At 44.2% G+C, this 22,204-nt stretch overlaps 1 protein-coding gene across 1 annotated transcript in view; it reads left to right on the top strand.

Annotated features, from left to right (window-relative positions):
* The first annotated feature begins 5,109 nt into the window (after positions 1-5,109).
* EIF2AK3 (eukaryotic translation initiation factor 2 alpha kinase 3) overlaps positions 5,110-22,204 on the top strand; it is a 40,644-nt gene continuing 23,549 nt past the window's right edge. The window contains exons 1-2 of the mRNA XM_082759380.1: positions 5,110-5,324; positions 10,350-10,479. Of these exons, the coding sequence (XP_082615506.1) occupies positions 5,152-5,324; positions 10,350-10,479 (303 nt within the window). The 5' untranslated portion in view covers positions 5,110-5,151. The remainder of the gene's footprint in view (positions 5,325-10,349; positions 10,480-22,204) is intronic.

The raw sequence follows: 22,204 nt of genomic DNA, 5'->3' as shown, positions 1-22,204 counted from the left end.
TTTGAATAAATGTTTTCCTTGTCGAACAGGGTGGCAACTGCAGGATGTTAACCCTAGCAAAATGCCACACTGATGAGCAGGGAAGCGTGGCCCGTCGGGCTGGGGAGGGTGGCTGCCTGATTCTGGGAGCTGATTTTTCATCTGAGGCTGAAATTACACGTTAGGAAATCACAGGGTAGGAGAGAGAACAGCTTGCTGTTGACAAAAGGGAAGATTGTGCTCCTCACTCCCGTCACCCACCATCCATTCGGGTCCTGAGTACACAGATTTTGCTGGCTCTGCCATTTGCTCAGCCCCTGTGCTGAACCGATGGCCACACAGGTGAAAAGAGCAGCTTCTTGCCAGGTGTGTGAGGTTGAACCAGCTCAGACAAACTTAGCACGTAACACCTCCCTGAAAGGGAATTTTATAACTAGTTTAAGCTGCTTCAGTCTAAGCACCGTCCCCAAAAAGGAGTGTTCCCACCCTATGGTGGGGAAATATCCATTTGCCAGCTTTTCCTGGTACTTCCATATGTAGGCAACGAGCTGATTTTTCTGAAAGGTAAAACAACCAGCAAAATCAGAGGTGGTTTTCCTGAATTTGTGCCTGTATGAGGAAGGCAGCAAGAGGCAGTGGGAAGGCTGTAAGACCGTCTTCTGTAACAGGCTTAGCCCAGCTTAAACCTATTGCAAAAGTGTGTGCTAACCTGAGTGAAATCCTAGCGAAGGCACAGCAGTCTCAGGGTGTCAGACATGTTTATCCAACTGTCTGTCTCATTCATTTCCTAAGTGGCATGAAACACTCAAAAAGATACAACCAATAAAGGTAAAACTTCACAAACACGCAGGAGAAAACAAGTGGAAGCATTTTAAAGCATTCATCCTTCCAGGCAAACTCTTTTTCTGGTTGGCAGTGGCTCTCCAAGCCTGTTCTTCCACTCACATCCCAGCAATTACATTCTTGCTACCTAATTTTTTTATCCTGCAAACTGCAGTTCGGTGGCATTTCTCCTGGATAACACCTGCTTCACTTCCCACCTCTGGTTTGATCTGGTGCTTGACTTTATTCTGCTTATAAAAGATATCAGCAAGGGTGCTGATATACTAATTCCAATATATGCAGTATTTTGCGAGCCTGAGTTTTCCTGGGGGAACAGCAGGCTACAAATAAATCATTTTTCAGGGGACTACTAATGGCCCTTGGTACAGGGCAGCCACAAGGTGGCATGCTGGGCTTTCACTGCTGTGCCTGGCTGCTCTGCGAGCAAGTTATTCAAGAAAAGCAGGCAAGATCTTAAATGGAGTTATGTAAAGCACCCTTCCTATTAACATCCATCGTCCTGCAAGTACAGGCTTTGATTTCCAGCTAAATGTCTGGTTGGATCTTAAGTTATTGTCATATGATTGAAATAGATCTCTTATGTCACTCAGTCAAAACAGAACGGAGCATGTGAGTCATGCTTTGCAAAAAGCAGGAAGTTTGGGTTTGTTGGCACAAGATTTTAATACGGAGAGAAACTTATACTGTTGTAGTGCAGTGTTTGGCTTAAGGATTTCTGAACAGCATTGCCAATGTAATAGAAAAATTAATTTCCAAAACAGAAAAGTGAGAACGGATTAGGATCATCACTCCTTATGCTGCAGTGGTAAGGTGTTTAGAAGAAAACATAGACTCACCTGCAAACTGTTGGACCCCTTAACACAAAAAGCAGGAATTGGCAGACTTCTGATCTGGGTGGGACAGGAGTAACGTGAGAAAATGAGTTAATGCTCGTGGGTGTGATGGGGACACTTGCACAAGGCTGTTACTGTTTTGCCTTAAGTGTAATAAACCCTCCTGAATCAGCACAAAGGTAGAAGTGCAAGTCTTGTTGTGAAGGAAGCATTCAGATACCCTGAAATGTGCTGGTGTCTGTGGCTGTTGAGTATTTGTTTCTAAGCCACTGGAATAACTGGTGGGAAAATAAAGAGTTTCCTGCAAAAAGCGTAACACAATGCTAAAATTTTGGGCACAATCTATAAATACAATGGAGTTTTAAATTTAAATACATTAGAGTTACCCTTCAACGTGACTGTTGAAAGCACTGCTATGCAAGAAATGTTAATTTAAATGGGAACAGGTGCAGGGGAGGGCTAGTGAGATGAACGGGGGAACAGAGAGCCAAAAGTGTAAGGGAAGAATAAAAGCCTTTGGCTTGGTTTGCCTAGCAAAACAGACGGAATTTGATTACTCTTTATAAACATATGAAGGGGTAGACACTCAAGAAAGAAGAGTTATCTAAATAAAGAAAATATTAGCAAAAGACCATATGGATGTAATAATAAAGTGTCATTTGAGTTACTAAAAATGACAATATTCTAACACGAGCCGCTTGGCACGCGGCACAAGGTAAACTCTTTTGGACTGGAGTGTAATGAATGATGCCAAAAAAAAAAAATTCTCTGTATTCCAAGTCAGTGGTTGTCTGGAAAGGAGCGTTTGTGACCTGACTCTGCATACATCTGGTGCTTTAATTGAGCTATTTTTTCAACTCATCAGAGTGCACGCAGGAAGAAAAAAATAGGTAGGAGTTCATGAATAACAATTATAAGCTCTTCAGAAGGAGTTCACTGAGTCAAAAGAACGATGGTCAAAGAGTGATGACTCCAAAATCAAGGAGGAAAATACTGTGGCCATTCCTGTGTTACTAGCAGACCGGAGAGAGAGTGATGAAAAATGAAAAAATAAATAGCCCAAATGGGGAAACAGGAAACCAAAGAGCGTTGGTATAAATGGGAAGTTATGAGAAGCAGAGTAGTCATTGGAAGTGAAGCACATCAAAGGAAATCCATAGCTGGCAGGGCTGTGCACAGCAAAAATAACAGAAAACTCGAGTAATGGTACAGGCCCATTACTAGCTGGACATGATGAAAATGTCAATAACGATGCCAAAATGTTCATTGAACATTTATGACCTATGCTTGTCAAGACCCAGGAAGATCCATGGGTGAATTACTTAACAGTGACTTGATAAACTTCAGTCCATTAGTAACCAGCAAAGCTCTTCCGGTGGTAACTGCGGCCAAGGAGCTCTAAACCAGCTGGAGAGATCTAAACCAGGCTGTGGAGATCCCATGCCTGTTATGTTCCCTTTCTGTAAACCTAGATATTTACTGAAATTCTAGAAAGCTAAAAAAAAGTGCCAGGATGGTATGTGTCTTCAGAAAGGGCAGCTGCACGAGATGTAGTAAATGGCTAAGTACCAAAAAAATTGGTATGCGACTCAGTTATTAAGGAAGTAGTAACGGCAGCCAGAGGCCTAATAGAAATCTCATTTCATGCTTCAAGAAGACAAAAAGAAAAAAATATATATATTTCTTCTGGGAGGTGTAATAAACTTTTCAAATAATTTTTCCTTGGAAAAAAAAAAAAGTGTAATTTTCTTGGAAATAAAAAGTGTAATGCAACATCAATTAAGCATATATAAAACACTGGCCACATGGATTATTTTTTTTAGAATTGGTTATAAAACAATGAGTAAGGCTACTTCTAATGGGGTCCCTCCCGGATCAGGCCTACACATGTACATGATCAATACTTCCATTAGTCACTTGGAAGTAAAGATAAAATCACTCCTAATACAATTTGCAGTTGACATCCACATTGGCAGGCGGCACAATCAGGATGATGAGAGCCGATTTCAAAGCTGGGTCCAGATAAAGTGACTGTGTGATAAGGCAGCCAGGCACAAAGCTGTGCACCACCCTCAATACCCCCCAGACCCCCTCAGTACTTCTCATTATCCCTCCCAGACCCTCCTCAGACCTTCCCAGTACCCCCAAGACCCCCAAACCCCCTCAGTTTCTCCCCACTATCCCTCAGTACCCCCTCAGTACCTCTCAGACCCCCTTAGTACTCCTCATTATCCTCACAGACCCCCTCAGTACCCCCAAGGCCCCCAGACCCCCTCAGTTCCCCCTCAGACTCCCCCAGTACCCCTCAGACCCCCCTAGTACCCCCTAAACCCCCTCAGTACCCTTCTAGACCCCCTCAGTACCCCTTCAGTACCCCCTTAATACCCCCCAAACCCTCTCAGCACCCCCCAGACACCCTCAATACCCCCTCAGTATCCCTCAGTACTCCTCCAATACCCCCCAGACCCCCCCTAGTACCCCTTAGACCCCCCTCAGTACTCCTCATTATCCTCCCAGACCCCCCTCAGTATCCCCCAAGGCCCCCAGACCCCCCTCAGGTCCCTCCTAGACCCCCTCAATACCCCCCAGACCCACTCAGTACTCCTTCAGTAGCCCCCCAGACCCACTCAGTACCCCCTTAATATCCGCTAGACCCTCTCAGTACCCCCCAGTACCCCTCCAATACCCCCCACACCTCCCCCAGCACCCCCTAGACCCCCTCAGTACCCCCTCAGACCCCCCTAGACCCCCTCAGGACCCCCTTAGACCCCCTCAATTCTCTCCAGACACCCCCAATAACCTCGCCAAACTCCCCTCATCCCCCCAGTACCCCCTCAGTACCCCTCAGACCCCCCACAAATCCCCTCAGTGCCCCCCCCAAACGTCCCCAGGGCCCCCTCAGCCCCCCCCCCATCTCCCCCCCCCGGGGTCCAGCCCCAGCCCCTCCCTCCCCCTGGACGCGCCCATTCCGCTCCCCCCGGGGGGAGCCCCCTCTCAGCCTCTTCCCCCCCTCATCCCCCCCCGTCCCGCCCGCCGCGTGGTACGCGCCGCTGGCCCCGCCCTGCCGGCTCACGGCAGCAACAGCCACGTCACCAGCCCAGCCGGGAAGGGGCGGGGCCGCGCGTCCCGGCTCCTCCACTCAGCAACACACGTGGCGCGGCGGCTCGGCCAATCAGCGAGCGGCTCGGTGAATCATGCACTCCCGATTGGCCCGAGCGCCGCGCCACCGATTGGCCCTGCGGCCGTGTTGACAAACACCCCCCCTCCCTCCCCCCGTCTCCGCCCTCCCCACCAATAACAACCCAGCGCCGCGCTGAGCGACGCTCCTCTCGCCCAATCACCGTTCTTCTTGCATTGGGGGCGGGGCCTCGGGACGTGGCGGGGCGGGCGGGCCGGCGGCGGGCGCCCATTTCGCGGCGGCGGCGGTGGGGAGCGGGACGGGCCGGGAGGGAGGGAGGGGGGCGCTGCGTGCGGCTGGGCGAGGCGCGGCCCCTCCATGCGGGGCCCGCGGGCCCGCAGCGCCCTGGCCGCCCTCACGCTGCTCCTCCTGCTCCTCCTCTCGCTGGGGGCGGCCGGCGCCGCTCTGCCGGCGGCCGGCGGGGAGGTGACGGTGGAGGACGACGAGCAGGAGGCCGAGGGGAGCGGCGGAGAGGCTCGGAGCGGCGGCAGGTGGGCTGAGGGGGCGTTGGGGGGGGGTGGCTGAGGGGATGTGAAGGGGCTGAGGGGGTGTTAAGGGGCTGGGGGGGGTTGACAGGACGGGAGGCAGCGGGCACAGAGTGCACGAGTGTTGTTCTCGGTTTTTAAATGTATTTAGCCTCAGGAAATCCTTAAAAAATTAAATTTCTGCCTCATAACTAGAGGTAAATGCGCACGCTGAAGGTGTCCATTCAAATACCTGAAGCCTGAGGTTAAACGTGGCTCTTCTCCCATTGATCAGTGCTTTGGGTTGAATTTGCTGTTGCTGGATTAAAATAGAACATCACCAGCTCTGTACTATTTACCTGTGTGCCTGTTTAGGTTTTTCCCACCTGTATTTGTGAGATCTCTGCTCACCCCAGCGAACTGTTCTGCCTCTACCTAATATCCATATAATACAATGGGGTCAGTGCCATCTGAAAAAACACCCCACAACCTGTTTCTGCTGTAGGCAAATAAATGTTATTGTGGTTTTGAGGAATTTCTCTTTCCCAGAATAAAATAAAGGTGGTGGTTAGCGAGGTACCGTGCTCGTCACTTACAAGCATTCAGGGTTTGAAGTTGGGATAGCTGTTTAGAGTTCAGATTTGACAAGTAGCTGTCTTGCTAATACCCCAAATACACTTTGAGGCCAATATTGGGGTTGTTTGTTCCTAAATGAAGCAGGAGTTGTGGTACGTGTTGTACCTAAGTGATGATAAGTTCTGCTTTCTTTTCTAACCAAAAGGACTCATTTGAATAGATGCAAATCTTCTGTACAATGGGAGTGTGCAGACAAGCCCGATACGTGTTCCTCCTGTCCTGTTTCCATCTTCCCATGTTAGCGTGGCCCTTTTCCTCTCTCTGTAGGTAAATGAGAGTGTTGAGTTTCTGTATAGGAGAACAGAGCTGTGTTCGGGGCACCTGTTCTCCAAATGGGTTGTATTTGTGACGGGTTGTATGCAATGATTTGAAGTCCTGGAGCTGGCCTTTTGTAAATGGATGGAAAAGTTTGTAGCAGGTTCTTTGGCGTAGTTCTGGGAGGGAACTTTATAAATATGCTTCCATAACAACCTCGTGTCGTGAGTGGCAGGGGCTAGGAATTGGGAAGAAAGCAGACTTTCATTCAACTGTGGCGGTTATTTATAGATGCTGTGTGGGGAAAGAAAACATACACATTTTCATACTGACAAAGTACAAATAAAACGTGGCTGTATAGCATTAGCACAGTCTGTCAGCAGCTGCAGTTACAGCTATTTGTATGTGCTGTGCTGCTCCCTTGCTTTAATCCTGCTGCTGGGGCCACCTGTAAGAGCCCAGAAGGGATTTTCTGCCCCCTGTTACTGGTTCCTCACATGTTCTGGAGCAGCAGCTGAAGACAAGGTAAAGCTGTGTGTGTTTTTACAGATGTTTGCTTACCAGGTGCCTGCTCCACGCACCCTGGAGTTCAACTCATTGCCTGCTTTGGAGTTAGGAGTGATTCTGTTGTGTTTTTTTCATCTCATCCAGGCTTGTGGAGACTATTGTAATGCTGGTGTTTTCTTTTTTTTTTTTTTTTTTTTCCCTTACCTACTAGTATGAAATGTGATTCACTCACTAGTGGCTCCTGGTTTATTTTCACCAATTACCTTGCTATACTTGCAGCCGTGTTGCTGTTTGGCTCCCTTAACACCCTGGTTGTGGGTTTTGGCCTTTTTACCTTTGACCTCAGGTTGGGCAGTTGGTATTTTGTGTGGGACGGTATGCAAAATAGAGGTCTGCCTTGGTGGGAGTCTCAGGAAACTCTTACAGTGCTGCTTTGGGCTTCTTGCAGTCTGTAAGCGCTGCCTCAGGCAGGAGGTGGTGCTGATACCGCCAGTGATAAGGTCTGGTTTTGCAGAGGGTAATAAAGTTCATCAGGCTCACCCAAAATCGGAGCTGATGAGGAAATGTCTTTCCTTGCAGTGTGTTGATTGTGTCCTGAAGATGCATCAAGAAAATTGCTGTTACATTTTCATGTTTATAATTGCGGTTACAGTCCTAATGTCTGGAACCAGTAACAGTTCCTAAAAGATGGGTCTTTATTCTTGAATAACTTCTCACTTAGCCATATGCTGCTGGTGTGTATAAGAATTTGGTGTTACATATTATGGTTACCCTAAGATGTCACAAAAGGGTGACAAAAAGCAAGTGGCTTTCACCTTTTTTCAAATGAATGGTTTTTTTGAAGTCACCTAAATTGGGTTTATCAGAATGTATTAGTCTAGTGCTTGACCAGAACACCCAAAAGATGGGAACATCTTTTTCTTGACATCGCTTTGTACTGTCAGTGCTCAAAGCAACAAGCAGTGGAATTGCACAGAGATAAGAGAGAAACTTAGCAAATGTGCTAGTAAGAAAATACAACACAAGCTGAGCGTTGCATTACTGGTCTGAGGAGGGCACAGGTAGACAAATCAGGAATATTAAACCAACTAGAGTTCAAGTACCAGGATTTTAAGTTGCTGAAGTTGGTCAGAGATGGGGAGAACTTACTTAAATTTTAATTTACAAAGAAACAGAGTAAGTAACCAAGGAATCTTTAGCTTTTTTTTTGTGACAGACAGGAATATTGTTGAAGAGCAAGACAAAGATTGGACCAGAAATGCAACTGTTTTGTTTAAAATGAGTTACTCATTTTAAAAAAAAAAGGCAGAAACATGTTTTTCTTGCACCTGGCTGCAGGTCTAAAGGTAGCCAGCTGCAAAATTTAGCCCAGAGGGTCTGGCTGGCTTGGTCCTGGCCCTGTGTCTCACCCAGACATTTGCTCTGGAAGTGGAGGTTGTGAAATGAAGTCCACCAAGTCCAAGGGGGATATTTTGGGTACACAGCAAGAGTTGGTCACCCAGTTTACGAGGGGGGTGTACTGTTGGTACGAAAGTTCCCTCCAAAGGCATGTTTATTTTCTATTTTCCATTTCTAATCAGCTAAACTTAAAAACTTAGGAGCAGTTGCACTGATTTGAGTGACTCGAGGTCATTCAGAAGCTGCTCTGTTGCGTGGCAGGGCTTCAATACGAGAACTCCCAGGGAAGGCTGCAGTTTGCATCTGGTGAGGAAAGCTGATATGAAAACGTAAGGCACAAAGGCATAAAATATTCCTTATTTGAGGGATAAAACAAGAAAACCAATGGGAGAAGGTCGGTAGGAAACATTTTGCCATGTTATGTTAGGGTTTGTCTTCTCTGCAGCATTGCTGCCAAGATTCCCTCTGTTCTAGCTGTGTTTCCACCTTTTTTATAACCAAGTTGTCAGCTGGATCAACATAAAACTTAAGTAGATCCACTTGGAATAATATTTTTCTGCCATGCCAGAGGGCTCTGGATAAATCGTTGTAGCATAACGCAAACAGATCCTGTTAAATGTGTGTCCAAGGCCACTGGTGTGCAAGCCCTTGTTGACACTGCTTGGGAACAGATAGTCTGCAGCCAGGTTGGTTATTAACCCAGTCTTGGTTTCTGCACGGGTGGAATAATGAAGTGTACTCGGTTTATAAAAACTCACGTATTCTGTCTAAATGTTTGCACAAGTGGCACTCTTCAAGGAGTTCCTTAAACTGGGCAGATTGGAGGAATGTGATGCGTGGCCACCTCCAGAAAGGAGGGCTGCAGCACTATTGCTGGTACAGGCTGAAGGTGTATTTAATTTTCTATTAATAATATAGTGCCCATAGTACAGCATAGGGTCCTATAAACATGCGTGGGTTACTTTTACATCTAAAACTGCAATATTTTAGATGACCTTTGTAGGTGGTGTAAGTTGCTGCCCTTGAATGTGTTTTTAAGATCATGATTTTAGCTTTTCCTCTTTAAAGAAAAATGCCAGCCCCCATGAATTCCCCTCTAAACTTCAGCTTACTGCACTGGTAACCTTGGCCAAGTGAATGTATCTGGTTGGAGTTCTGCACAGTGATTTGGTGACCCTCATTGTTTCCCAATTCTTTTGCTTCTCTGAATGAGCACTGCCATCCCCTCCTCCCCTGCAATCTGCTCATCAGGCTTATTTGCACAGCTCCTTATTCTCCCTGAAAGCCCTGTCTATAAAAAGTCCTTCTGGGTCAGTAAATCCAGCCCCCCTTTGGTGCAAGCAGTCTGTAAAGCGACCGAGCTCTGCTCCTACAGCCTTTGAAACTTGGTGAGCTTGCAGCAAGCCCCAGCTGCCTACACATCCTCTGCCTTTTCAGGTCAGAGCGAAACAACTTTCAAGGGAAAAAAAGGCCCTTCAAAAGTGCCTTGTCAGTGTTTTCTCACTGGTCATTCATTGTGGGTGGAGTGTGACTTTTTTTTTTAAATAATGCTTGAATTCTAGCCCGATCAGAAATGCTTATTCTGATTGTACTGCTATGTCAGAAAACGGATAAGCTTCGGGTTCTGCAGAAACCAAGAGCAAGCTTGCTGTTGCCGTGTGTTCCTGCACAGGCTCCTTAAAGCAGAAGTGGCATAAGGCAGTTTGCTTGCTTTGTTGTCTGTAGTGGCTGGATGTTGTTTGTTGTGTCCTGAGTGTTTCTTGGGTAAGACCTGTTTTATTACGAGATGCTGTTAAATGCCTTCAAGGATATCAGTGTTTCATCCAGAAGCAATGAAAACTTACTTAGGTGTGACTTTATATACGTGCTTGGTTAATCGTTTCAGGTTTGGGTTGTTTGGATGTTGAAGATCATTGTGGAATGAATAGGGTCTGTGCTGTGCTTACAAATTCCTGAAAAGAGGAAGATCTCATCCACTGTTGCAGTGGCAACACGTGTATGTGAGAGCAAGAAATCAGCTCTCTCCCTCTGGAACTGAACTCTGAAAGCATCTTACAGCATGTGAACTTGGTTGATATCCAGCCCCAGACTTCAACTTCTCTATTCTCCCTCATTGGTCAGGGTAGAACTATCAAACCCTGTTTTGTGGCGTATATTGACTTCGTATTTAATGCAGTGGGTTTCCAACTATAGAAAACAGCTAACCAATAAATGACCTATTGCTGAAGCTCTTACTGTGAATATTTCCCCTTGCAGGTCTCTAGTAATTATCAGCACTTTGGATGGACGGATTGCTGCGCTGGACCCAGAAAACAGTGGGAGGAAACAGTGGGATCTAGATGTCGGGTCAGGTTCTCTGGTATCATCCAGCCTTAGTAAACCAGAGGTAAGGCTTTATCTCTCTCCTGACAATCTTTTTAAAATTAATTTCCTATGATAAACAGAGTGCTGTTTCTCCCATGTTTAACGGATGTTAGGTACTGCAGCAAACTCAGTATGGACAAAGTCTGACAACTATTTTCAAAACAACTATTCTCAAACTTTTTTTGGGGCATTTACATCATGTTTCCGTTTCAAACTAGAGTCAGCATTGTAGTCCTGGCATTGACATATGTGACAACTATCAAACTAGATGATGTAACCAGGTTTGGGAATTGTGTGCAGTTGCTGATTCGAAACGAGTTACTTGTAAATTGAAGCAAACGGAAGGATCATCTGCTTTGTATTACCATGGTGTGTTTTGGCAAGTGCTGACATCTTTTTTTTCCCCTTCAACAAAAGCAAAAGTCCTTGTGACTTAGCAAATGAACAAAAGATTTCTTATACTAGATAAGCAGGCTGCCTATAAAATGTTTGCAATGAAATAGAGCACTGAAGGTCACCCTGAAGTATGGAGTGGAGAAAGGTTGCATCATTTCCTGTGGATGAGCTGTAACGAGGAAAATCAGGTGGTAAAATTTCTTGTTTGGTGCCATTTCCACCATCACTGGTTGTATTTCCATCAGTTTTGAATAAACTTAAGTTAGAAATTAGAAGGAAGGTGGTTTTCTGTTCTTTTTTTACTTCCTGCCTTGAAGTGATATCCATGAGTCATTCACTCCTACAATTAGGAAGAAAAATACACCAACTCTGAGGTAGTCTGTGATGTTGGCAAGCTGTGTGGTCCTTCACTATCAAGAATGGTTGGATTTGATAACCAGTCCTATATCTGAGTTCTTTACCATGAACAAGAGAGAATGAAAGTTGAAGAAGTGTTTTCAGACTGTATGAGCATCTTGCTTGTGTTTCTGTGGTCCTGTCTGCTTTGTGACCTCTTCTTTATACAGAAACAGTCTACTGAAAGATTTAGTTTGATGCTGTGGTAGCAAAAGGTGAGAGCTATTACTTTTGTGATCAGAGATGCTTATTAACATGAACGTTGACTTCTGTTCTCTTATTTCTGAGAGAGAATTTTACTTATGGATGCAACTTCTTGATGCTTGCTCAGATACTTTTTTCAAATTTTTTAAAGAAAAAGCAAGAACTTTAGTGAAACTGTTTTAAAGCAGAATTGAAAGGACTATAAAAATTGTAAAGAGCTCCATAAAGAGGAAAGTATCTGCTAGGAACTGTTCTTCACAAATAATTTCAATACTAGGAACTTGAAATACTTGTCTGTTACCCATTGCTCTGAACAGTTTGAGATGAGGTCAATGAAAACAAAACAGCCATGTATAAAACAAACACTTGAAATCTATGCAAATACAAACTTAATTTCACATTACAAATCAAGATGTGATCCCAGATTCTCAAAGATTTCAAGAATTCAAACATTTATTATCACGGAAGTGTTCTTGCAAATCCAGATTTTTGTGACTGAACAGGTCTGGCCAGGATTGTGATCTTTTTGCATTATGATTTTTTTGTGATGTGACCTTAGAAACAAAAGGTTGGTGCCTCAACAGCATAAATTGTCCTTTGTTCATGCAATATATTAAATTCATTAAGGTCTAAAAGTCTGTCTCCAGTTCAGTGTTTCCTTTCTGATTTGGGCATGTGGTATATTTTTACTCTCTCAAAGTAACTATTGAGGCTTTTTCTTCCTCTTCCAACATTTTTGAGGTAGAGGAGTTCTCTGTGCCTGCAACCACAATATTATATCCTGCATAAGAGTATCATTATGTAAGCTGTTAACCTACATCTTGCAAGAAATGGCAGGTGAGAAATTCCTTCTGCGTTACACTTGGAGTCGTGTTGTGTTTCTTCAGGATGAGGGAAGTGTTTGCTATGTCTTAATTCATTGGATTTTTTTAATTTTTAACTATTTTGGCTGAGAGTGCAATGAACTCTAATTCCAAGTCTTGGTGCAAAAGCATGAAATCAATTTCCGAATGCCTTTTAAGAAAAGGCATTAGGAATTCAAACTTGAGTGTTTAATAGAGCTATAGTTACTTCCTCTGCTTAACTGTAAAATGTCAACTTGACTGTCTGAAGCTCATGTGTTAATTAGAAAAGTGAGGTAGTAAAATTTCAAATGTTCCAGCAGCTCTGTCAAACACTTCAGATCTTGAAACTAGTTCTTAAGATGCTGACAAGAGAGATGTTCATCATTTGTTATGTGAACAGATCAATTAGAAAGGGAAGTCTGCTGAACCACTAATTGTTTGGGTAACTGCAATAGTAACATTCTTTCTTTGGCTCTAAGCTCCAGGGTATACAACCCTGGTCAGGGTGCCAGTGCTGAAAACATCTGGGACCACGTTTGCCTTGTGCATTAAAATTTAAAAACTATTTCCCTGTGTAACTTCAAGATTCATTGCTACTTGCACATAAAGATTGCTCCCTGAAGTTTAGGGTAAGGTCGTGGACACTCACCTTTTCCAAAAGTGCACTTCTAATGCAAACAATTGTTTACTCTTTAAATTTAAACTTTGTACTGAATATATTGTCTGTACTTAAAGAATACATCTGGGAGAATCAGCATGTCAAAATAGAGGGCTGTCTCAAGCAGCAGAAAGGGTTTATACACATCATCGAGACTGCTGTCACTTCCTAACAAGGGTGACATGCTCTTTTACCTGCATAGCTTAATACTAAATTGCTTAATGGGCTTCTTACTTCCCTCTGTTATACCATGAAAGAAGTTTAGGTGTAAGCTTGCCCCTATATTGAAATCACTGGCCAGTAGAGGTGTGCATGACCTGTCAGAGGCTGGAGGAGAAATGAGAGACATTAAAAAAAGCCTTCTGCAAGATGGATAATCTGTAAAGACACTGCTGTGAAAAAGCTGGTAGCTTGTTTTCTTCTGTGTGATGAGACAGGAGAAAAACAAGTAGGATACTTGATGGTGATGATGTGAGAGTAACAGCTTAAAAATACATTCATGGCTGACACTTTTTTGTGCACTGTCAGGGATGCTGAAGGGAGTTCAGCCTGGCAGGGTGGCTCAAATCGTATATACTGGGTAAAACTGCCTTGGCTTGTAAGTCTCTTGTTACAGACTAATCCCTGAGTAAGAACCTCACTTCCTTATTTGAGAGGTTTGGGACCATGGGACAAAATGAGAAGTCAGGTCCACCAGCCTGACATCCGTAGGAGTCACAGTGAACATCCTACTGGAAAAAAATGAAATAATTTAGGTTGTGTATTGTTGTAAAATTCATCAGCATCCTTATTTTCTAAAAGCTCTTAGCGTAGCAACTCAATAAGCTTTTCTACAGCCTTAGGGATCTGGGAGATTTCTTTCTTTTTTTGCACTTAAGTGGCAGTTTCTTGTGGGATAGCCCAGGATTATTATTTTCCTTCAGAGAAACGTGGAGATACAGAGAAGTTTTATTCTGAAGTCAGCTGAAAAGTAATTGCACTGTAGGCAAAGAGCATCCATAGATATCTCAAGCCTTTTGTTCTTTTTTTTACCCTTTGGAGAGGACAGGGTGATGCTTAGAGCAGGCAACTGGGGAAGATTTCAAAGTCTCCAAAGCTCTGCTAATTACACAGGCTTTAATTTACAATATGAGTGTTTTGTTTTCTTTATCTGCATCACAAACACTTTAATTTTTTCCATGTTTTGATTCTACGAAAGAAATAGGAATTTCTGCAGTGAAGCGTCCAGGCATCTGGGAATCCCTTTAAGGCATTATCTGCCTGGACTTTGCTGCGTGTTGGATAAAGCAACTGCTGCACCCAGTCATGGCCAGAGAAGGGTCAAAAAGTGTCCTGGGTTGCTTTGGGAGCACAGGAAGAAATTGAACAACTCTCATCCTTTGGACTCTTACATTTCAGGGCAGAAGAAATGGCAAAACCCACACTGCAGCAGGTCAGGGCAAGACAGGAGGTCAACGCGCCCTCAGGGGATGTTGACTTGTGATTTCTGGGTTCTCTTTTATGTGCCCTCCCAGAGGTTAGGGGCGGGGGAATAATTGAACTGTCTCATTGAGAGAGAAATCTTGTGACATCAGCTTCAGGAAAATCACACCCACCACTTAAGGCACCCCTGCAGCAGCATTTTAGCCTGAATAAAACCGAGGTTTTTGTTTGGCCCGTGGTTCTCTACTTTGGTTAGTTTTTCAATTAAGTCATTGCCTGTAAATACCATCCAATGGCAAGCTGAGCTGTGGTTGTTTGCGGCATGGGTGGGGAGTACTTAGGACTGTCAGTCATACTTGTTCAAGTGCTTTCACTTCAAGGGTTATTATAGCAGCTTTTGACTACGGTGCTGAATATTAGGAATTTCTAGCAAACCTGTACAAATCCATTCTGGCTTTCCCAGCAGTCACTGGTGAGAACAAATGGAGGTGCATCTCAAGCTACACACACACTGAGAAAATGCCTTTCTCTGTACTTACCGGCTCTTTGCTTACAAACAAATGAATCTGCATCACTCACTAGGGTTAATCTGAATTTTAAATGTATTTATGCATCTTAAAACAGCTGGCGTGGGGCACAGCAGCAGAAGCAGTCTGTTCTGCTTAGCACTTGGAAGACTGCTTGAAGGAGCAAATGCTGGGTGGTGAGGTCTGACTTCTGTATGCACGGAATAAGAAGTTGGTTCTCTGTGCCTTAGCATGCAAAACTACGGCAAAATTTTGCTCCAGAAAGCAAAGAAAACTAATGTTCTAAGTTTCTAGTGATGCTGCAAAATTATCTTCGATCCCTGCTGTGTTGTAACCAGTTGCAAATCCCCAAATCTCCACTTAGTTCAAGCGGGCAGAGTATTTAAATCAATGGACTTGGTATTGAGATGACTAATTTGGTGAAAATCTATTTCCTTGCAGGTGAAGCAGCATAATTTTAGTTGTTTGGAAGAGTTTATTTGTAGAGTTCCTTGTGTCCTGTAGCTCATCTTTACTTTTGTGAACTGCTGGAACAGATACAAGACCACCAGATGCTCAGAGAGCTGGAGGTATCATTCCTCTAGAGGAGGGCTGGGGCGTAAGCCAGTTCTCCATCATAGAAGTTCTCTGTAATAGAAATAGAATTAAACTGTACTGAATGAAATACAAGATGCAGGGATTGATAACAACAGTTTTGTTGAAGGTCGGAGGTGATCAATTTAAAACTGAGAACCCTGTGTGCTGAGATCCTGTGATGGGTTATCAGCTGCCATCTCAATTCCTCTGCAGGGGAAGGAAATGTGATCCCACGCTGCCTGAGGGCAGAGAGAGAGATTAAGAGTCCTAAATGGTCCTGGAAAAGCTCATAATGAATAAGGAGTGAGTGTCCAGAATTGTACTTCAAAGGAAGATAAATTCTAATTGCAATTGAGGCAGAGAAGGCTTATTAGGGCTATCAAGGGGAGAGGAGCCTGTGTTTTACAAGAAGAGAATAGACGCGACTGCTCTTTAACTACACAGATTTATTATGATTACTGATGACTCCAACAGTTTTTTTTGTTTCTGCTGCTGGAAACATGCGAGGTGAGCTTGGCAATGAAGAGGGACATACTTTGAGAACTTGGCTACCTGTGTGTTTCTGAGTATAAATCTCTGCTTTCTGGGTGAGATTAAAAAAAAAAAAAAGATTTATAATTATCCTGAAAATACCTCTTTAACAAGGCCAGAAGTAGTGATCAGAATATCATTGGCAAGGCAGTAATTGTTTTAAAGTATCTGGATAGCCAGAAGTTGTGCTTTTGTAGAAAATCCAGCTGAACTTTTTAGTGTGAACTGTTAAGTCTGTGGGGAGTGGGGCTCGGTGGTGGATTCCTGACCTAAATTGGGGGTTTAATGTGATGCAGCATTGTGTCTTCTGCAGGGTGACAAATCGATCTGTTGCTTAGACAAGTGGCTGTAAGTATTTATCAAAATGCACATTTTCAAAGACAATCATCAGAGTTTAATGACTCGTTCAATTAAAAAAAAAAAAACAACTTCCTATAACTGCAGCTCGGTGGCTTTCTTGCTGACACTTAATGCAGTTAGTACTGATGAAGCTCTGATAAAGTGCTGACACGTGTCCTCTAACTCATGCTGTAACGATGTCTGGGGGGGGGAAAGCTTCCGTTACAGGGCACGTGGGGAGCCAGAATAACAAGTGTGGCTTGTGTGATAGCAGAGTGCTCAGCCCTGAGCATCACCAGCGATGCTCTTCCTCGAACAATGCCAGCAAAGTTTTCTCTGACAGAAGCACCCCGGGCTGATGGTGGTGGCCGACTTTCATCTGTCACACTGGCAGACGTGGCCAAAATGCATTGGAGCAGAGCTTGGGAACGTCGTTCATCATCAGCCCGCTGTCTGTGGTGTTTGGTTGCCTTGATGGTAGCTGGTAATTTAATTACACATGGTAGGCTGCATGTTTTGTGTTGTCTGCTAAACAGTTCTGCTGTTTACAGAACCGGGAATGGATCATCTCTAGTAATGCCTAGACAAATACCCATTGCAGAGCAGAGAGTGGATGACTTAGATATGTGGAGCTCAGCTGCCCAAAATACAACACAGCGATTTATTCTGCCTTAAACCCATTTTGAACTTGCAGCCTCTATCTCTGCCTGTACAAGAAAAGGCTTCTTTCAAGCACTAAACATTTTAGACAGTTTAGCAAATCATTCTTCCTGCAGCCCAGCTGCTGACATCTCATTTCTAATTTTCATTTGGACTTTACTCTCTATCCACAGGTAACCCTATTAATCTTTCTGTCAGAGTCACCGTGTGTTTCGTGCTTTCTGTCCTCTAACCCCTCTGTGGTCCTTGCATCCTTGAAAAAGGAGACTTTGCATTTGCCCTCTTCTCTTATTCTCCTGTATTGGGCTCTTTTCTCATAGGAATTGCTCTGACTCTGAATTTTTCAAGACATGGGGACTTTGGTAAGGACACAAAAACAAAAAAACACCCTGTGCAGGCAGGTTTAGGGAAAAAATGCGCCAGGCCTGGCAAAGATAGACTTAAATCCTGGATCCCCAAAGTGATGTGGGTTGGTGTTTTTGCCCATTTTCCCCATCTCTTAAGAGAAGTCTCACCTAAGTTCTTCATAGTGGTCCTATAGGAGCTTGTGCAGTCCTGAAAGATAGATTTGGGCTGGGGGGGGGAGTCAAACATCTTAAAACATCCCAATACTGGAACAACACCAATGTTGACATTGTAGTTAATGAGCTTCTGTACAGTGCCTGTTTCTGTAGCAGTGAGGTTTGGGGTAATTTGCCTTACTGATCTTTTCCCAAACATTCCCTTGGTTTCAGTGACCTCAGCCCTGGGCTCAGTAGCAGCAGCTCCAGCATGCCTTGGAAAGGACTGATCCTAACTTCCAGAAGACTGCTGAAGTCTTTTTCTTTTGAACAGAACTTGCTACGTTAAAGAGGGGGATGGAATAATGTCAAAATAAAGTCGTTCTTACAGCACCGTGCGTTTTTGATTATTAAGGAGAACAGTTTTAAAAAGTCTGTTGCCATGGCAGCGAGGCAGGCTGGCATCTCTGTAGTCAAAATCCCAAGTCTTGTTTGACTGTGATTAAAGTAACAGTGGTATTTTAGTTCGCTGGCCCTCTTCAGAAGGGGCTGTTTTGATTGCACAGCAAACAGCGTTGGGGAACTGATGCCTTTTGAAGCTGGGGCAGGCTGCTTAACACGCTGCAGTTCCTCTGGTTCCTCTGTTTCGCTGCGTGGCTGCTCAAGGGAGGGCAGAGGACAGGGTAGGGCTAACGCTTCTAATGGCAAACTCGAGCCAAACAGGACACCATGACCCTTATGCTGGCAAGGAGACTTTCTGTTGTGATGTGTAGTGCAAAAGGCAACCAGGGTCCTGACCCTTGATCAGGTTTTAAGGCCTGCAGTGTGGAATTGTGCCAGAGATGCCGACTGCAGTCATTCAGTGAAGTTGTTGGAAGCGTGTTGCAGGTGTTCCTTCAAGGAAACAATAAAAGGGAGTTTTCAAACGGGTTCTCTAGGCACAGGATTACATCACTTCGGCTCCACGCTTGTACCTTGCACTCACCATTCCTGATAAACACAGCCACAAAAGTTAAATTCATGACTTGTCCCAGTCTGTTCTAGCCAGCGAAAAATGAAGTAGAAACTACCAAGTAGGGGTCTATGGTGGAAGAAGAGGAAAAAGGTAAAAACTTCCATATTTCTGTCATATGGATCTTGGCAGGGGCCAGGTTAGGACATTTCTGAAATCCTGTGAATTCCTGTTCCTGGGTAAAAGTCGTCCTGTGTTTCAGAATCTTGTGCAGTGACTATTCCTTGGAAGGCCTGTGTGCCTTTACACTTTATCACAATCTGGCTGAGATAAAAGCCCATTTCCTTGGCTTCTCTGCTATGTCAGCCTGGCCCAGGCTGTCCCTTCCCTTCAGAGAAGGCTGGCCATGTTCTCCCTCCATAAACCGTGAAGCAAATACCAGGGCATCAGCAGTTCAAGAGAACCTTTCTCACAGTCCTGATCTTGAAGATGTTTTCAGCACGTACACTGGCTAACAAACAGGATGCAGGTAGGAGCAGGTACGTACTTGGTAAACAACTGTCATGCTGAATCAGAAGTGGAGGTATTTACAAAAAGTAAGTTTTTCAAGACGAGACACTGATGACAGCCTGTCTGTAAGGTATTTCCAGCTTCAGCTTCCTCATTGCCCTTGAGTACATCTCAGAAGGTCACTTGACATATGACTGATGTGAATCATGGACTTCTCTTTCAGTCAATTTTCTTCTTCCTTGGCTGGTTAAACAGCACTGTGTGCTCTGGAGAACTCTCTGCTCTTTTACCAATGCTTTAGGCAGTGGAATAGCTTACCTGGGCAGCCTTTGTTTTCCAGAATATTGTGCTAGGGTCTTTATTTCTTCTTAAGGAAGAGTCAGTTGCAAGAAGTTTGCAGAAAAGTAAGTTCTTAGACTCTAGCTGATCCCTTCATGCTGGTGTGTTTTTATTTGAATAAGGTTTTCCTGTTGGTAAATACTACGTTGTCATCCTTGTAGTGTAGTACCCCATGCTTCAGAATTTCTGAAGGTACCTGAAGGGAAAAAATGGGAATTAACCATCCTGAAATCCACGCTGAGGCAGAGAAATAGCCACTTCCATTGGAAGTAAGTCATAAACCAGTGCAGCTGTGCAGATACATCCCTATATATATTTGAAAAAATATTTATATATAAATGTATATTATATATTTTTATTTATAAATATATATTTTTTCAAATATATATTTTTATGTATTAAAAATGTATTCAGTATATAAGTATATTGAAAAAAGGCAGGCAATAAATCAGTTCAGACACCTGAACTAGTAGCCTTGCCATGTGTGTGACCTGAAAAACCTCTAAAAGTTCATGGGAGGGATATCTCTATGCTGCTATGATTTTTTTTTTTTTTTTAATGTGGAACAAAGTGATTACGTTCTCCTTCCCTGATTCGTTTGTGCAAACTCCTGTTTCCACCCTTTCTAGCAAAGCTGCTATAATTGGCTCCTAATGTTGCCTAGACAAATTTTAGAGGGGCTTAGAGACAGTTCTCACTGGGAAGTAGCTCTCAGAGCATACCCAATGTGGGCTTTGATCTTGTTTGTGATTACATCTACAATAAGATTACTGTAACAGACAAAAAAAGGCACCCTTATCACATAAGATCATATAGGTTAGTCTGAGCTAATTAGTAACTGGAATAAAGCTCTTACAGGAGTGATATCTCATGATAAGAGTAAGTTTTGAAAACCATAAGCTGAAGGGTTAGAAAAACAAAGACTTAACGCTTCCTATTCTAAGGGAAGGATTTGATCTCTGCTTAGTTATTTCTTGGAGTTACTGGCAAGTCCAGCACAGCTGAAAACAATATTAACTGTTGTGGTATCATTTTTTTCAGCTCTCTGTAGGTGAGCATGCTTGATATTTTGTATGGTAAGGATCGTTAGGTATGGGAAATGAATGTTACGCTTGCTGTTAAGCAGCTCGGGGAAGCTTTTTGATCTCTGTTTACACGATGCTTTTTATTTTTTTTTCCCCTACAACAAATCAGCAGCTTTCTTCCTGCACCGAAGCAACCTGTCGTGGAAGCTCTCGTGCGCTGCCCTCCTTTCCAGCAAAGAGTCTAGACAGCAAATTCCCTGGTAGCGTATGCCATTTCGGATCGTTCCGCCTTTTGGCTTTTTTGTCAAGGCTTTTTAGAAACTGCATTACCTCACCCGTCGGCCTGGAGATTGAGCAGCCAGCGCTGCTGATAGGCCTGCAGCACCCTGCGCCGAGCCAATGGAGAACTTCAGCTTCAAACTCTTTAATGAGCAAAAAAGAGCAGCGTCTCGTTTAGGGCTCGCTAGTTAATGTAGGGCTTTTTTTTTTTTTTTTTTAATCTAAGTGTTACTTCTGAAAGACAAGCCACTTAACAATTATGTGCCATATTGCTGACCGGTGAAGCTGAACAAATAGCTATTTACATTGACAGATCAGAGGAATGTGTAAGTGCATCGTGGTAACCTACATTTTCTGTGCCAAGAGATTTGCAGCTGACTGCCTGGGTGACTCACTCCTCGGATTAGCAGATGAGGTAATGCTGTAGAGATACGGGGTGATGTCATTCCTCTACCTGAGCTGCATGCCGATGCTGCTGGCTGCTACTTTCAAGGAAAGTCCCTTTGCTGCTTCTCAGGTGCTGGATTTGCTAGGAATTGATATTGTTGCTGTGCTTTAAAACCTTTGCTCTGAAAACCACACTTGTGAAAGGCAGTGGCGTGTGTCCACAAATGCCTTTTTGTCGTGTGTACACCTGAAGTAGGCACATCTGCACACCTGCCTCATTTTTCAGCTACAATAGAGCTATTTTAGTTGGAGAGGAGCTTTGTGGCAATTAGGTACAGTCCCTTGCCAGAGCCATGTCTGTAATCCCATTTATGAATATCTTCATCTTAGAAGAGGAATTTAGTTTTGTCTCCGTTCCTCCATTTGATGTGAAATACCCCGCTTGTGATGGTTACTGAGATGTCTAGCTTACGTTTACCTGTTTTTAGTTGAACCCCATCCATTCTTCCTCCAGCATTGTCCTTCAGCACCACAGCTCTTCCCACTGCCTGCACTTGCTTTCCTGATGTGTCCACCCACAGCAGTTGTGTCTTTTCTCAGCCTTTCCTTCCCAATGTCATGCAGGACGTGCTGCTCCCAAGGTTGGGAGCAGGGGCAGGTGATCAGCAGAGCTACCGGAGCAGTCTCATCTGTCGTCTGCAGCCGATGGGGATGGAGGCTGTATCAGATGAGCTGTTAGTGCCCCACTCCTGGGAAATTCTTGAAGATGAGGAAGGCGTGACCCTGTTTGACTCACATCTTGGGAGCATACTTCCATGGGGGGAATTTGGGTTTTGTATTCCCAGAAAGGGCCAACGTTTTGCCATTTTCTGGAAATTTTCCCAAAGATTTACTGGTCAGGCCTTGGAGACAGAGCTTTGGGATGAGGAGCCTGCACAAATGCATGGCAATGAGTGTGGTGCTCAGCACATGCTCAGCCCTTGGTGTTGTGGCTCTCAGGAAGCTTATCTAAAAGCTGGGACCCACAAGTAGCTATCTGGCTACCAGCAGCACCACGTAGCTTGCCCAGGCTGTATGAATTTAGCTGGCTGGTAGCCCAGCAGAACTTCTTCTGGATCCTCCTGGAAAATTGGGCTTATGTCCTTGCTGAACGATGCGCAGGAAGAAGCCTTATGGAGGATTTATTAATGCAATCTGCACA

The sequence above is a fragment of the Aythya marila genome (genome assembly GCF_965140915.1).
Source record: "Aythya marila genome assembly, chromosome: 4".
Lineage (NCBI taxonomy): Eukaryota > Metazoa > Chordata > Aves > Anseriformes > Anatidae > Aythya > Aythya marila.
The sequence above is the reverse complement of the archived record's forward strand: the minus strand, read 5'-3'. Positions and strand labels throughout refer to the sequence as shown.